The 14686-nt window shown below is 53.7% G+C and overlaps 5 protein-coding genes and 1 pseudogene across 6 annotated transcripts, besides 1 other annotated feature; 3 read left to right on the plus strand and 3 right to left on the minus strand.

Moving 5' to 3' along the window:
• Positions 1 to 276: 276 nt before the first annotated feature.
• On the minus strand, positions 277 to 1684 carry NCS54_00595700 (uncharacterized protein; the record flags this gene model as incomplete). Its single annotated transcript, XM_053151436.1, has 7 exons — positions 277 to 930; positions 984 to 1160; positions 1212 to 1268; positions 1322 to 1381; positions 1435 to 1476; positions 1529 to 1582; positions 1637 to 1684. The coding sequence occupies 7 exons, from the start codon at positions 1682 to 1684 to the stop codon at positions 277 to 279; spliced, it is 1092 nt and encodes a 363-aa protein (XP_053007411.1).
• Positions 1685 to 3916: 2232 nt separating this feature from the next.
• NCS54_00595800 (Hypothetical protein) lies at positions 3917 to 5974 on the minus strand (the record flags this gene model as incomplete). Its single annotated transcript, XM_053151437.1, has 1 exon — positions 3917 to 5974. One exon carries the CDS (start codon positions 5972 to 5974, stop codon positions 3917 to 3919), a length of 2058 nt encoding a protein of 685 aa, XP_053007412.1.
• Positions 5975 to 6136: 162 nt separating this feature from the next.
• Positions 6137 to 6807, plus strand: NCS54_00595900 (annotated as a pseudogene). Its single transcript has 3 exons — positions 6137 to 6274; positions 6330 to 6637; positions 6687 to 6807.
• Positions 6137 to 6807: a sequence feature.
• Positions 6808 to 8115: 1308 nt separating this feature from the next.
• Positions 8116 to 9015, plus strand: NCS54_00596000 (Protein-S-isoprenylcysteine O-methyltransferase; the record flags this gene model as incomplete). The annotated part of the gene is made up of 1 exon (XM_053151438.1): positions 8116 to 9015. One exon carries the CDS (start codon positions 8116 to 8118, stop codon positions 9013 to 9015), a length of 900 nt encoding a protein of 299 aa, XP_053007413.1.
• Positions 9016 to 9190: 175 nt separating this feature from the next.
• On the minus strand, positions 9191 to 10913 carry NCS54_00596100 (O-acyltransferase; the record flags this gene model as incomplete). Its single annotated transcript, XM_053151439.1, has 4 exons — positions 9191 to 9414; positions 9463 to 10471; positions 10545 to 10585; positions 10646 to 10913. 4 exons carry the CDS (start codon positions 10911 to 10913, stop codon positions 9191 to 9193), a joined length of 1542 nt encoding a protein of 513 aa, XP_053007414.1.
• Positions 10914 to 12282: 1369 nt separating this feature from the next.
• On the plus strand, positions 12283 to 14636 carry NCS54_00596200 (Polyadenylation factor subunit 2; the record flags this gene model as incomplete). The annotated part of the gene is made up of 3 exons (XM_053151440.1): positions 12283 to 12367; positions 12820 to 12935; positions 12990 to 14636. 3 exons carry the CDS (start codon positions 12283 to 12285, stop codon positions 14634 to 14636), a joined length of 1848 nt encoding a protein of 615 aa, XP_053007415.1.
• Between the last annotated feature and the right edge of the window lie 50 nt (positions 14637 to 14686).

Raw genomic sequence — 14686 nt, forward strand, 5'->3', positions numbered from 1 at the left:
ACACTAACATGCCCGCCCATAGCCTATGGTTTACTTGCCTCATGAGCCATATTTTTATTCAAATGGTCGTGTCAATAAAAAACCGCTTGCCAACAATAAGAAACACGTCTGTATGGTTGGACTTCAGACTGTTCTTTACTTGTCATATCAGTTGTATCACAGTGGTCTAGATCATGTCAAGAAAACATGTCCATGGTGCTGGACAGACTCAATTCTTCATTATCCATACATAAAAAACGCCAGACTAGTTCATATTAAACCATCCCGACCCAGCAATTAGTAGTCGTCGTCATTGTTCTTGTTGCCCTTGATCTTCTCGGAAATCTTGCTGCCGATAAAGTCACCAGCCTTGTCCTTGATCTTGTCCACGAGGGTGTTGGACTCATCATCGTCGTTGCGCTTCGAGCTGCCGTAGCCGCCAGAGCTGGAGCCGTACGTGTTACCGCTAGATCCGTAAGAGTCGCTCTCGTTCTTGTTGCTGGAGCCGTAGCCGCCAGACGAGGTCTTGGAGCCGTAAGAGTCGTCGTTGTCACGGCCAGAAGAGCCGTAAGTGTTGCCAGAGGAACCGTACGAGTCGTTGTCATCCTTGTCCTTGCGGCTAGATCCATATCCTCCAGAGGAAGACTTGGAGCCATAGGAGTCGTCATTGTCACGGCCAGAGGAGCCATAGGTGTTTCCACTGGAGCCGTAGGAGTCGTTGTCCTTGTTGCTAGAACCATAGCCTCCCGAAGAAGACTTGGATCCGTAGGAGTCGTCGTTATCGCGGCCGGAAGAGCCATAGGTGTTGCCGCTGGAGCCATACGAATCATTGTCGTCCTTGTCCTTGCGGCTGGAGCCATAGGAGTCATCGTTGTCTCGGCCGGATGAGCCGTAGGTGTTGCCGCTGGAGCCGTAGCTGGAGCTCTTGTTGTCGTCCCGGTTAGAGGATCCCTGAGTAAGGATTAGCTCGAGAACACATTCAAGTCAAGAGTTTTTAAACATACGTAGCTGTCGTTGTCACGGCCAGACTTGGATCCGTAGGAGTTATCATCGTCGTTGTTGCGTCCGCTGGATCCATAGCCACCCGAGGAAGACTTGGAGCCGTAGCTGTCGTCATTGTCACGGCTGGAACCGTATGAGGACTTCTTGTTGTCGTCGTCATCGTCACGGCGGGAAGAGCCCTGGTGAAAGTCAGTTAGCTGTTCACTGGAACGAGAGAAGTTAAGACATACGTAGCTGTCGTTGCCTCCACCGTAGCTGGAGCTGGTGTTGTCACGGCCAGAGGAACCCTGATGTAGGTGTTAGCCTCGAAATCATCTTGGTAGAAGAAATATCAACGTACGTAGCTGTCGTTGTTGCCACTGCCGTAGCTGGAGCTCTCGTTGCGTCGGTTGGAGGAGCCCTACTCGAGGGTTAGTTTCATCACCATGTGAGTGAGACAATATGGAGCCATACGTAGCTGTCGTTGTCGTTGTCGTTGTCACGGCGAGAAGAGCCCTGGGGAAGTCTTAGCTTGAGGTCATCCTGATTGGAGTGAGTGGTCACTTACGTAGCTGTCGTTGTTTCCGGAGCCGTAGGAGCTCTCGTTTCGGTTGGACGAGCCCTGAGCAGACCATTAGCTTGAGAAGCTTAAGTGAGAGTGAGTGAATGAACGTACGTAGCTGTCGTTGCCGTAGCTGTCGTTGTCGTTTCCGCCGTAAGACATTGTGATGGATGATGACTGATACAAGTTTGATAGTCAAGGAAGTGATGTGAGTGAATGAACAAGAGGGCTAAGCTGGCAACGAGGGGACAGCTTCAGTTTAATACCTACAGAGAGAAGCTCCCTCAAGCTGGGATCCAGCTGCTGCCCCTCCAGCTCGGCCCCGTTCCGTTGTCATGTGGATCATGGCCTCCCGTACCAACAGAGAGAGCTTCCTCCCCTCCCCCACCACTGGCCCCTCGGGAGATGACGTGCCACTGTTCCATTGTGGCATGGGCTGTGACAATGCTGCCATGAAGCAGAAGCTTGTCGAGCGGGCGCGGCTAGCTGTGCTAGCACATGGAGGAGGCTTGGACGGGGTCCCCGACTGAGGGAGGGAGGGAGACAAGGCCCCTTGCCAAGCCAAGATGGGAGGACCCCACGTCTCCCGGCGTGAGCATCAGAGGAAGGAAGACGTGCTTCGATTGTCGTTTCTTTTGCTCTCGTCAAGATGATCTGGTCTCAGCCAACCATCACCCGAGTGTCCCACACGACCGCGCGTTTACTGCCAGCTCTCGGCGGTACCGTCGTTGTACCTCAGACCATGAGTGCCTTGATGGATGGATGAATGGATTCATGGTCCCTTGAATGGCCCCTCCACCCCTCATTGAAGAGGGGAGCCAGAAACCTGTTGTTGTGTAGGGAGTACATGGCAACCAGGTGTCACGATCCCACAGTCCGAGGTTCCTTGGCATCAATTGGCTCGATCGCGACATCTGAGGCTTGTTTCGACAGCTTCCCTCCGTGTCGTCATGCCTGGCTGCTTGTCATGGTTCGGCTTGAGCACATCACATCCCAGAGCTTTCCACAGCGGGGTAACCAGTTCACCGATCGACCTGAGAGGCGCATTAGTCGTGATCTACTGGCGACGCTAGCCCTGAAAGATGCCAAGGATGGGCCCGGGCGGCCCAGCTTGACAGGGTCCAAATCAGGTCCCGGAACCTGGACGAGCTGATATGGAGCTCGATGGACTGTGGCTGTGCCTGCTCTGGCAGGTCGTGGGAGCGACTATTGAATGCCGGCCGAGAAACTGTCATTTTGCCTGATGAGCATAGGTGTTCACAAGTTGCTGAGAGAACCCTGAAGGGCTGAGCTGGAGTGCAACCCTCCATCGTGGCCGTGGCCGTAGACTTTCTGTCGGACAACATCCACCACCACGCACTTGTGGAGTCCCGACGATAATGACACTGAAGCCAAAGAACAGGAGGGCCAATGTCTGTCTTGTCTGCATGAGATGGGGCCGGAATCTTGCTCTACCCAAGCATCGAATCGCATCGCAGAGTGACGTGCCAACCCACGCCATTTCCAGCCGTGTCTGAGATGGTGATTGAATCGGGTCTAGCAACCCTCCGTGTCTTGACCCCCCGCTCATGTTGCAGAGGAGCTGGTCGTGACCTTGGTTAGCATCCCCGCTTCAACCGAGGACCCTTGAGTCTTGGCTGTTGACCGTTTCAATTGCTTGTTTCTGTAGCTCGTTTCCTTGGTCTCGACGAACGCGTTCCCAGATTTCCTTTGTATATTAATGTCGTGCCAACTTAATTGCCGGGAATGACTTCCATTCTCTGCTTCTGTTCCGACTTGCAACCGTCTTGCTTCGACCAACATCTATTGTCCAGCCCAACACCGACGTTTCTCGGACCACACCAGACATGCCGAACCCAAGCCGGACCTACAGTACTAGGCGGGTAGCCCGTGTCCTGTCCGGTCCCCATCTCTTTGCACGTGTGATAAATGCTCATCGACTGAGCAAATAGTCATCCACCGGCGCTCCCGGACTCCCAGAACAGAACAAGAGGCATCCAACTCTTCCATCCATCTCGATTTATCCAGATCCTTCGCAGCCTGCCGAGCCTAGAACCCCGACCAGAAATGACACAAGTGCATAAGGCGAACGGAAAGGTGCCCGTCTGCTCGAGTCCAGCGACACCAGGTCTTCAGGTGTGGCAGGACAACCACAACTGATTCAGCCAAGTTGTGACCTCTCAGCTTTCCCAGTGTCGTCACTCGAGACGCAATAGCAGCCACAAACAACTGCCGGTGAAACGCTGTTCTCTAGATGAAACCCGTGACATGTTGCAGCCAAGTCGAGCTTTTACACCGCAAGGCTTGAGGGAACACCGACCATCATCGGTGATCTGTCTAGAATGTGAGACAGAACCACACATTCGGCGCTTATCCGCGCTCGTTGCTCGAGCCTTATAGCTTGCTTGATCTCTCGGGGCCGGCAAGAGCACCGCTCATCATGGCCGGCTCCGTCTTGCCGGCAAGGATGAGCTCTCGGCCTCCCTGAGTCCCCCACCAAGCTACTCCAATAGCTGCTCGCTCCACATCTAATTCTCCGCTCACGAGGATCTCCAAGAACCGCTGCTTGACGGGTTCTCGTAGTGTGGGATCCGAAATCTCATTCATTGCCTGAGCAGTAACCGTAAACCACTCTTCCACTAGAGGAAGGGGAAGGTATGGTAGAGAGTCAACCAGTGCCAATGTCAGTGAGCTCTGTTGAGATAGGGGCTCTTCTTGTGATTCCTCCATAGCCGCCCGCGACACAACGTCCGCTGTAGGAGGAAGAGGGCTGGTTGACGCCGTCATAATAGAGGACCGGAGCATCTCAAGCAAGGTCTCTGAGAGATGCGGCTCCATTTCGGCAATAGGGAAGGGGGGTGATACAATCTGCATCACAGTCTTAAAGGCCACTCTGAACTGACGCGAGGAAATGTGTCGTGGGAAGGAGTCAAACAGCTTGGCGATATAGAATGGTGTAAGCTCGATAGTGAGAGGACTGTGCTGAGGGCAAGAGATGGTCGAGAGGATGGCACTGTGAGCAGACTCGAACAGTTGTACCATAGACTGTGTTGTTGGTCCTTCATGGGAGATATATGCAATTGCCGGCTTAATGATGAGGGCATCGCATGCGTCTGTCGACAAGGTGAGGGGAAGATGCTCAGATAGGTTCAGGTAGAACAGATCCAGTGTTCTCTGCAGATATGTGGTTTCTGTTGAGGCGTTCTCTTCCGGTCGCGTCTCCTGAAGAAACATGTAACAGGCAGACGCGCTCCGAGAGATAGAGTCGATTGACGTCAGGTATGTAAAGTTGTACACCTGGAAAGCGTTGTTGCCGTTCCTTGAAGAGATAAAGAATATGTTGCGCAGAATGTGCAGTGATTTGGTTGCAATGACGGGAGCCGCCACATCGTTCAGCATGAGGGGATCAAGAAGGCTTCGTGACACAATCGCTTGAAGTATAGCAACTGTCCCGAACATGAGCTTCCTCATGAGGTTCCAGAGCACCGACCACGTGCTTGTCAGAGTCTCCTGTGTAAGCACGTTGCCCTCCAGCGCTGGGTCTATATCGCTCAGTCGGTTCGTTTGCCAGGTCTCCAAGACCTTGCTGGTAAAAGCAACGAGGCCATCCTGAGCAGCAAGGACGGCCGCAGTGTCGGTTGCATGCTGGATGGCGAAACCGGCAAGCTTGGCCAACGGACCCATGTTGGCCAAGGTGGGACGCCTATCCAGTTCTTGAATATGGCGGAACGAAGGCGTCGTTGGCGACCAGGCGAGCAGATGGGCTGGGGATTCCACAATCTCGGTGCTGATTGGGATGAGGAACTCGCCATCAGCAAAGCCCTCCTCAGCGGTTACAGCCCACACAATGAGAGGCAGCATGGCATTGCAGTTGATGAGACTCTTGTGGAAGTCAGACAGCAATGGGAAGGCAAAGTTGAGAGCCATAACAACCGAGGCACCTGCCACAGGACCGTCCTCCTCGCGGGTATCAAGCGCCAGGTTCGCTGCCATCACCACTGCCTCTTCAAGTGTATTCCTCAAGCTGCGCGATAAGGACTGGCGGTTATTAGACTCCATGCCCATAAGCACACCTGTGAGAACGAGAAGATGCTGCCACCGCCTCGATCGATCGTCCGCGCCCTTCACAACGGCCCTTGTCCACTCCTCGCATCGCAGTCCGCCACCCTCGTGAGGCTCGTTGCGCTTCGTCTTGGCGATCTCATAGTTGTGGATGCGCGCGGCAGCAGTGTTGTAGATGCTGATGATTCGGGTAGAGGTTCGAAGTCCGCCGGGCTGGAACCAGATCGCTGGCGCCGTAAGGAGCTGCGATGTCAAGAGGCCGAGGTTCAGAGGGTTTGTAAGCTCGGTGAGGAGGTGCGTCGTCGACCCGATGATCTGCTCCGTCTTGGCGGCATCGTGGACGTCTTGATAGTGTTGCAAGACGGTTCTGAGGAGTCTATCGGAAGACATGGCGATTCATCCGTGTCCGTAGATGTCAGGACAAGTTTGAGGTGGTGAACAGGTTGAAGTTGCTTCTTGTCGCGTTGCGCTCGGCGCGCAGGCCGATTTCACGAGCTTTTGCCGAGGCCTGGGGATGACGTTCCGGGGAAGGTGCATAGGTACCGTCCACCCAGCACGGGCATCCATCCCTGTCCTAATGGATCCCCTGTCGCCGCCAATTCAACCACCCCATTAATTAATCGACTGTCGCAAACAGCACGAGACTCTCCTAGCACAGCGATACCATTCTGCAGCTTGCACTATGGCACGGTAAGTCGCATTTGAACCTCGTCGCGACATCGGAGAGCTAACATGGGCGATGTAGATGGCGCTTCCGAACGAACCTCCCAAGGATTACCAGACGCCGGGCTTTCCGTCCCTGAATATCCAGACCCTTTATGACACCACCAGCGATAAACGATACACGCTCTACTATATCTTGGATGTTTGGCGGTTCACTCTACTATGGACAATCATCATTTACGCATGCTTCCACTTGGCTGCGGTTCTGATTGCCATGTTCAACCATGGATGGAAGAAGTCGTCGTGGAAGTATCTATGGGCGGTTCCCATCATATACCTCGTCATAGCAGGACTTGAAGCCGTCCTCGCTGGGAGCATTGTGGGCTTGGTGTAAGTCCTCCCGAAGCTATGATGCGCCGAGTTACTAACGCGATGCCAGGCTGGGCGCTGTCTACTCTGCCGGATACTACGAGATGAATACTTGGATCCCATGCACCTGGGGATTCATCAACGTTCTGGTCCTTATCATCTCATCTTTCTCGATACAAGGCGGTCTTTAGCAGGGAATGTCGACTATCTGATATCTTTCCTTGGACTAGACACCAGTTCTCATGTCTTGCGTGCTTGTTGCATAGTCTTGGAGGCAGACGCGGCCAGCTGAAGTGTATTCGGTGCGTGGTCGCCTCATGAACCAGGAGATCTCACGCAGATGAGGACTTGGACCAAAAGGCTCCTTGAGCCAGGCGATTGCTTTAGTTGCCATGATTATGCTCAAGCAGTTGGAAACAATGCTTCTCCACCTGTCTCTGACATACCCAAGGCCTAGGACGCTTCAAGTTTGTGAAGCGAGGCCGAAGTGAAGAGGGAAATTCCACTAGAACAAAGCTTCTCTATGGCGGGATGGACCGTTGACAACCCAGATACAACCAACTGATGGAGCTATCACGATCATGATGTTAATGGCTTCTGAGAATGCGAGCCCGGATACATCTCCATTACCGTAATATTTAATACTCTTAATTCTCACGTTGGATAGCTATATGAGGCTCGATGGCTGATTCAACGGTCGTGTGAGCTGGTCGAATTATAAAACAACGACAAACTATGATGCCCACCTTATCCCAGCCTGAGTTCATTCAGTTCTCTCGTGTTCAGCCCGAAGCAAAGATCCGCGAGGGCTCTGCCAATTGAAACCTCGAGCTCTATGCATGGAACAACTCCAAGTAGGCTCTTAACGTTATTAGGTACCTACATTGCCTTTGTTTGTGCTCTGGCGCAAGTACCTCTACCCATCATGCAGTGGTTCCCGCCTCATGCGCCCAAATCCCCTAAAGGGGAAGATGCTGCGACTTTGGAGTCAACAACCCAACAACAACTGCAGCTCAAAAGGATTGGAATTTTCCTGATATGAACATATGTTGCGATGGGCTCCTTTTACTTAATATCCTAACGCCATGAGCGCCTATATATGCTTAGGGCTTATTCCACTTGAACAGGCGGACAACCCCCTTAGCCCCAAGGCGTCCAGGTGGGTCCCATCCATCCCTCCATCATCGCAAAGCTCTGGCCAGCACAGCTTCGTATTGTTCTCTGCATCACAATCAAGACCCCAAGACGCCGCGCGGGGGGATAATGGCAAACCAGCAGTCGCGGTAGCCAACTGGTCTTGTCCATACGCTCCTTTTTAACCAAGGCAGGGCGTCTTGTCCTGCCTTCTCCTCCAGCGCTCTCTTGCTGGTTTTCTTCAATCTCGAATCCTTGTCCGGCCTTCACCCCTTTGACTTTGACCCTTGAGAGCGATACGTCCGATACTATACCTCAGGGACAAGCGCTCTTCAGACACTTTTTCTTCCATCACAGAAATATTCATGCAGACATACAAGCTCTTTATTGACCGTCATCACAAAATGTCTGAAAACGCCCATCCTGGCGGCCGCGCCGCCGCCGCCAACTTCGACCCCACGCCCTCTCATCACGAGGCATCACCCTCCTACAGCGAGGACTTCTCAGACGACATGGATTCCCGACCACCCCTCAGCGACATCATCGCCATGAAACCATTCTTCGCCGGCCAGCCCAAGTCGCTCTCCGGCATCGCCATCAGGGCCTTTTGTCTGGGCATCTCCCTCGCCTTGAGTGCCGTCGCCGTTGCGGCTATCCTGTGCTTCTCGTCCAGCCCTGTCTGGCGAGTGCCCTTCTTCCTCTTTGCCCTCTCGGCTTTTCACTTTCTCGAGTTCTGGACTACGGCTGAGCGTAACACTCTGGTGGCCAGCATCGACAGCTTTCTCTTGACTGCCAACTGGCCGCTATACGCCATCGCTCACTCTACCGCCTTCATCGAGTGCGGTCTTGTCAGCCTCGTTTTCCCAGAACGCCACTGGGCGCCCTTTGGAACTGGACCGTTGTTCCTTGGAGCTGGACTTGTCATGGTTTTGGTTGGACAAGTCGTGCGGTCAGTAGCTATGCTTCAGGCTGGCGTCAGCTTCAATCACCATGTTCAGAACCGAAAGAAGGATTCACACGAGCTGGTTACTACGGGGATCTACTCCCTGTTTCGACATCCAAGCTACTTTGGCTTCTTCTACTGGGGCTTGGGGACGCAGCTTGTGCTGGGCAACGTTGTTTGCTTCTTTGCCTACGCTTACGTGCTGTGGAAGTTCTTTAGCAGCAGGATAAGGCACGAGGAGACCAAACTAATCGAGTTCTTTGGGGACGACTATGTGCAATATCGAAAGAGGGTCGGCACTAGGATGCCATTCATTGGGTAGCTGCATCTGGAGACTATGTAATGGACTAAATCTAATCAGGGTCTGGCAAGGAGGTAGATACATGATGAATTGTATGTTGATGCGAAATTGATTAATCAACTGTATAGCTAAACTCCAGGATTCTTAGTACAACAGCAGTAAAATGATGTTTGCACCCCAACCCAGTAAAAACACCCTATCTCGCAGCTGCTGGTGCCATTTGTTTGCTCACACTTCCGTACTTTGCTTGCCATGCGTAAAAGTACATCAATGCCGCAAAAGGCTGCCCAAACATAGTAAACGATACCCAAAAAGTGATGTTCCCAATCACCCTTCCGGTGTGACCGAGCTTCATCTTTTCGAGGGGCTTGGTAAGGGCAATGAGCGGAAGCTGGAGGAACATGCCCAAGAAGGCAACCCCTGCAAAAGTCAGTCCATGTCAATGAGCACTAAAGGTGTTTCGCTTACCGATGATGTTGTGAGTAGGAACGCCAACAAGGATCTCATGCAAAACAGCAGAGACAAAGAAGACGGAAAAGCTGGCTGCCTGCGGGCTCCAACCACGTCCGATCATAGGCATGTAGACGTGACGCTTGAAATACGTGTACACAGGCTTGTTCCATGTTCGCCAGTAGGCTCCAAGACTCTCACTGTTCCACCAATCATCATAGAACGACCTATCGCCGAACCTCAGGATCTCGGCGAGGGCATTCAGGAACGACTGGAAGAGGGCGAAAAAGCCGGCCAGCCAGATAACGAGGGAGATTGTCGACAGCTTCATCAACCGCTCAAGTATAGACATGATGTCGAGAGATGCGATCTTGTCAAGCGAGTTCTGAAGAACAGGTGCAGCGTACTGAGCGCTGGCAACCCAGATGAAGACACTGAGACAGAAGATCTCTCCAAGTCGCTTGGCCACGAACACCCATCTGATCTTGTCCGTGCGAGGATAGACGGGTTGGTAGACGAGGGTAGGCGCCCACCAAAAGTAGATCAGATTGCCCACTGTGATGTTCTTGGGGTATGGGCATTGCTCGTACAGCTCGGGGACCAACTCGCGCTCGCCCTCCACGGGGTGCAGGTAGGCGTGTCGCAAGTCACGGTTGGTAAAAGCATACGAGGCCGTCTTGAGCCAGACGATAACGGCATGCATCTCGGTCAGTGTACCGATCAAGGGGTGGTGGATCTTGAAGTAGACAACCCAGGTGGTAAGGACAAGAGCAAGGGTGATATTGACAGCATGAGCCCATGCCACCATGACCCAAGTCTTGTGAAACTTCTTGCGCTCCTGTTCCGAGGGGCCACCAGCAGGGCCTTCTTTAACACGCTTAATGGATCCTCGAGCCTGCTGGGCGGCAGCCAGCTCAATGAGATAGGCGGCGAGGAGATGGCATGGGATCAAGAAGTAGAGGAGGAGTCCCATGTAGACATCTTGTCGGCTGTAGTCGTGACATCTCAGACAAATCAAGACTCCATACTAATTGATCGCCGTATTAGCTGCTCGTTCGCCATCAAAATAGACCTCCAGAATAGGCGCAGCATAACTATACCTTTTGAATGTTCTCAATCATCAATCGCAAGTTTCCAACCACTGCCAAGTGTCAATGACGAAGCTCAATGCCAACGGTCGAAGAAGGGCACTGCCACCTACCCAACACAATCACCATCAAGTTGCGGAAGCCGAGGAAGCTGGGTGTCGCATCGGAATCGTAGCTCAGGCATGACGGCCTCGTCTTGGAGTGCACCGCGACAACATGTCTGTACTTCTGGCCAGCCTTCTTGGGAGACCCGGTAGTGGCCCCTCCGTTGGTGCGGTTCTGCGGTTCGCGTTGAGTGACGTCGTGGCCGCTGCGCCGGGAGACTGAGCTCGGAGCCGAGCCATTGGATGTTTCTACGCTCGTCGCTGTGGCCGAATTCATCGTCAATGAGCTTTGCCGCGACGGCGGACTGGTCGAGAGACGTGAGGTTGCAAGAAAGGAATCAGGGACAGAGAGCGCTTCGTTGATAACCGGGACAAAAATGATGAGCTCAAGCTCGTCGACGCAAAGTTATATGGGTGGCGGCGACTGTTGCAAGGTTGATAGGAGATCTGACGCCACGGTTTCAGTGGGTGAACCAGCCAGAGCTACACAAGGGAGCACGTCAGCAAAGGGTGACGCTGGGGGACAGGCAAGGCAAGATGAGGTTATTAGAGTAAGGAATGTCGAGAATCGGATGACAATATTGAGCCGAGAGAAAGGAGGGGAGGCAAATTCCAGGTTTCGCAAGCCCCCGAATTGAGTCCGCAGTCCGGGTGGTTGACTTTTTGTTGCATCAAGCTTCGCCATGACCTCTGACCAACCCCAGGGCATCCTATCATGGATGGATGGACGGGTTCATAGCGTTTGGCGGGCCTCTTGGCGGGGCTGCCCGGGGGCCTTTTTGGCAGTCGACAGGAGCTTCTCGCAGGGAGGCTAAAGGCAAGCAACGCTAGGGGTTCGGGAGCATCCCACCCCCTGGCCAGCATCCAGTCAAGAACAGCGTCGACACGGGCACTGCTCGTGGTCTTGGGCGGTTGAGTGGGACCATGAGCCCCCTTGGAACCTCTGGACCTGTGGCGTTGCAGGGGACTGAGACGGTACTCGGGGTAAGCAGTAAGTTATCTCGCCCGTTGGCGTCAAAGCATGTGAAAGTGCGGTTGTATTGCATCCTGCTGGTGAGTTGATTGCGGGACATCGGAGCTCGGGTAGAAGCCGTTTACTCCGACCCCAACAACTTTGGGGTACGAGATAAATTTGGAGCTCTGTTTGGAGGATCCTCGATCTCATCAGATCTACCGTTGAGGATCTAAAGCGAAAGGGTGGGAGCTAGGTATCTAAGGTACAGTAGGTGCCTCGTGGAGGCCATGGCGACCTTTCTCTCATGATGGCTGAGTAATCCGTTCCTTCCTCCAACGATGCCAGAGATGCGTGAGCGCGAGGTCACCTGACCGTACCAGGATCATGTCGGTTAATCCTCGTCTGAATTGGAGCTTTGGCCCTGGCTTAGAACTTCACTTGAGAGCTCACGCGCCTCTGGAGAACAGTATCTGGCTTTGTCTTTAATTGGCTTGCGCATCTCATCACTCAACTGTATCCTGTCGATATCCTTATATCTCTCTTCCGGACAGTACTCGATTCGTTCAATCTCACACACAAATTCGAATAGCTCCATTGTGGCTCTTTTCGGCCTTTCAAGACCCACCCAAACCGACGCGCTTCTCACCAAAGCTACTGTGGATGCTTGTGCTTTGAGTCGTGAATAGTCACGATGGCCTACGAGCCTCGTGGTGATCATGGTGACCGGGGTGGTGCTCAAGGACAGGACGGAGGTTTTGTCAAAGTTCGGGGTCGACGTGAGTGCCCCTATTGTTTCCTTGAATTCCGGCAGTGATGCTTCACTGTTCACTGAATGGTCAAGTTGACTATTGTTCCTTGCCAGTGGCAGGATGAAGTGAGAAATTGAATGCAGCGCCCATTTGCCCCGCGTATTCATTTTTCTAATTCAGCATGTCATTTATTTGCTTGCCACTAAGATGTATACTGCATTGGGATGAATAGCTTGGTTCTATTGTGCATTGAGTATACCATTGCAAATATACCAGATCTAGCGTTCCCCAATGTCTCCTTGATTTTATCATGTTTGCGTTTTCTCCCTCTTCCCCATGACCTCGACGAGCAAGCATCTTGTCATTGCAAACGTTCAAGTTGGGCATCAAACATCGGATCATCACCTCGCCCACGATGGACGACACGAGAGACAAGAACAAGGCGGTGTTGTTCTCATATCTAACCGCTACTCCTTCAGGACCGGTGACCGACTACGGTGCAACCATCACTCATTGGCAGCATGATCGCGTCCCGAACTACAGAGGAGGTTATGCCGGCGAGGCCGAGCGACCCAGTGCCAGCTATATCGTCGATGTAAGTTCGGCATCCGCTTGGATGATCAAATTAGCGCTGACCGAGATGATATAGATGCTCCCCCCTGCAGCTCGAGTCACCAGAGCTGGCGATAGCATTCCAATCAAGCATCTCCACTCATCGCTGAACAAGATCAAGCACCCTATCAACGTGGTTCGCTGGACACCAGAAGGTCGCAGACTGTTGACGGCCTCTACTAGTGGCGAGTTCACCCTGTGGAACGGAACGGGCTTCAACTTTGAGACCATTATGCAGGCCCACGACTCGGCTATCCGTGCTCTCGAATACTCGCACAGCGACGACTGGCTCATCTCGGCCGACCATGATGGAGTCATCAAGTACTGGCAGCCAAACTTCAACAACGTTCAGAGCATCAACGCTCATACCGACCCTATCCGAGACCTCGCCTACAGTCCCAACGACTCCAAGTTTGTCACTGCCAGTGACGACTCTACCCTCAAGATCTTCGACTTTGCCATGGGCCAGATGGAATCCAAGCTCGAGGGTCACGGTTGGGATGCAAAGAGTGTCGATTGGCATCCTACCAAGGGCTTGCTTGTTTCCGGTTCCAAGGATCACTTGGTCAAGTTGTGGGATCCTCGCACCAGTCGCTGCCTCACGACTCTCCATGGCCACAAGAGCACCATCACCAAGGTCCTTTTCGAGAAGATTCGCGGCGCTTGCCTGGCAACTTCTGCCCGAGACCAGACTGCCCGAGTTTTCGACCTCCGCATGATGCGCGACATTTGCCTCCTGAAGGGCCACGAGAAGGACATTTCCACTCTCACCTGGCATCCCATCCACCCCAACTTCCTCAGCACTGGTGGTATGGATGGTTCGCTCTTCCACTACCTCCTGGACTCGCCCAACCCACCTCCTGGCCAGCCTTTCACCGTTGCGCCTTACGACAGCCCAGACCCGACTTCAGTCCCTGCTCAGTCTGTTTGGCCCATGCACAAAGTCCCCTTCGCTCACGACTACGCCATCTGGTCTCTGGACTGGCATCCTCTCGGCCACATTCTTGCATCAGGCTCCAACGACCGTATCACGCGATTCTGGAGCCGTGCTCGGCCAGGTGATACCGAAGTCTTTCAGGATCGCTACCACATCGGCGAGGCGGCTGCCGAGGCTCAGGGAACCTGGGACCGCCGCGGCAACCGACGTCAGCGACAAGAGGAGGAACAGCAGGAAATGGAAGACGAGATGGATGCTTTGGTCGACCAAGATGCTCCCAAGCCTGCAGTCCCTGGCCTTCCCGGCATTCCTGGTCTTCCTCTTGGTGGAGGAGTGCCTGGTCTCGGATCAGCTGTCCCACCACCTCCTATTCCTGGTGTTGGTGCCGGCTCGGGTGCCCCCCCTCCGCCTCTGCCCTTCCCCTTGCCAGGCCTCAACGGAGCTCCTCCACCTCCTCTGCCTGGTCTTGATCCCAACAACCCTCCCGATCCCGCTCAACTCATCGAGCTCATGAAGAAGGCCGGCGTCCCTCTGCCTCCCCCTGGAGCGCTGCCACCCGGTCTTATCCCCCCTCCTGGCAGCATGCCTCCTCCACCCGGCAACTTTCCTCTCCCAGTGCCGCCTCCACCTCTGCCTGGCCTGGATGCCGACCTCAAGGGCGACAACCGACGACGGGCTCCATTGCCAAGCCAAGAGGAAAGCCTGCGACAGGAGCAGCGCCAAGGCAAGTACACACGGGCGAGGTAAATGTGAGGGAATTCGTTTTTCGATGTCGACAGGTCGATACCCTTTGGCGT

This window comes from Fusarium falciforme, chromosome 4 (genome assembly GCF_026873545.1).
Source record: "Fusarium falciforme chromosome 4, complete sequence".
Taxonomy (NCBI): Eukaryota; Fungi; Ascomycota; class Sordariomycetes; order Hypocreales; family Nectriaceae; genus Fusarium; species Fusarium falciforme.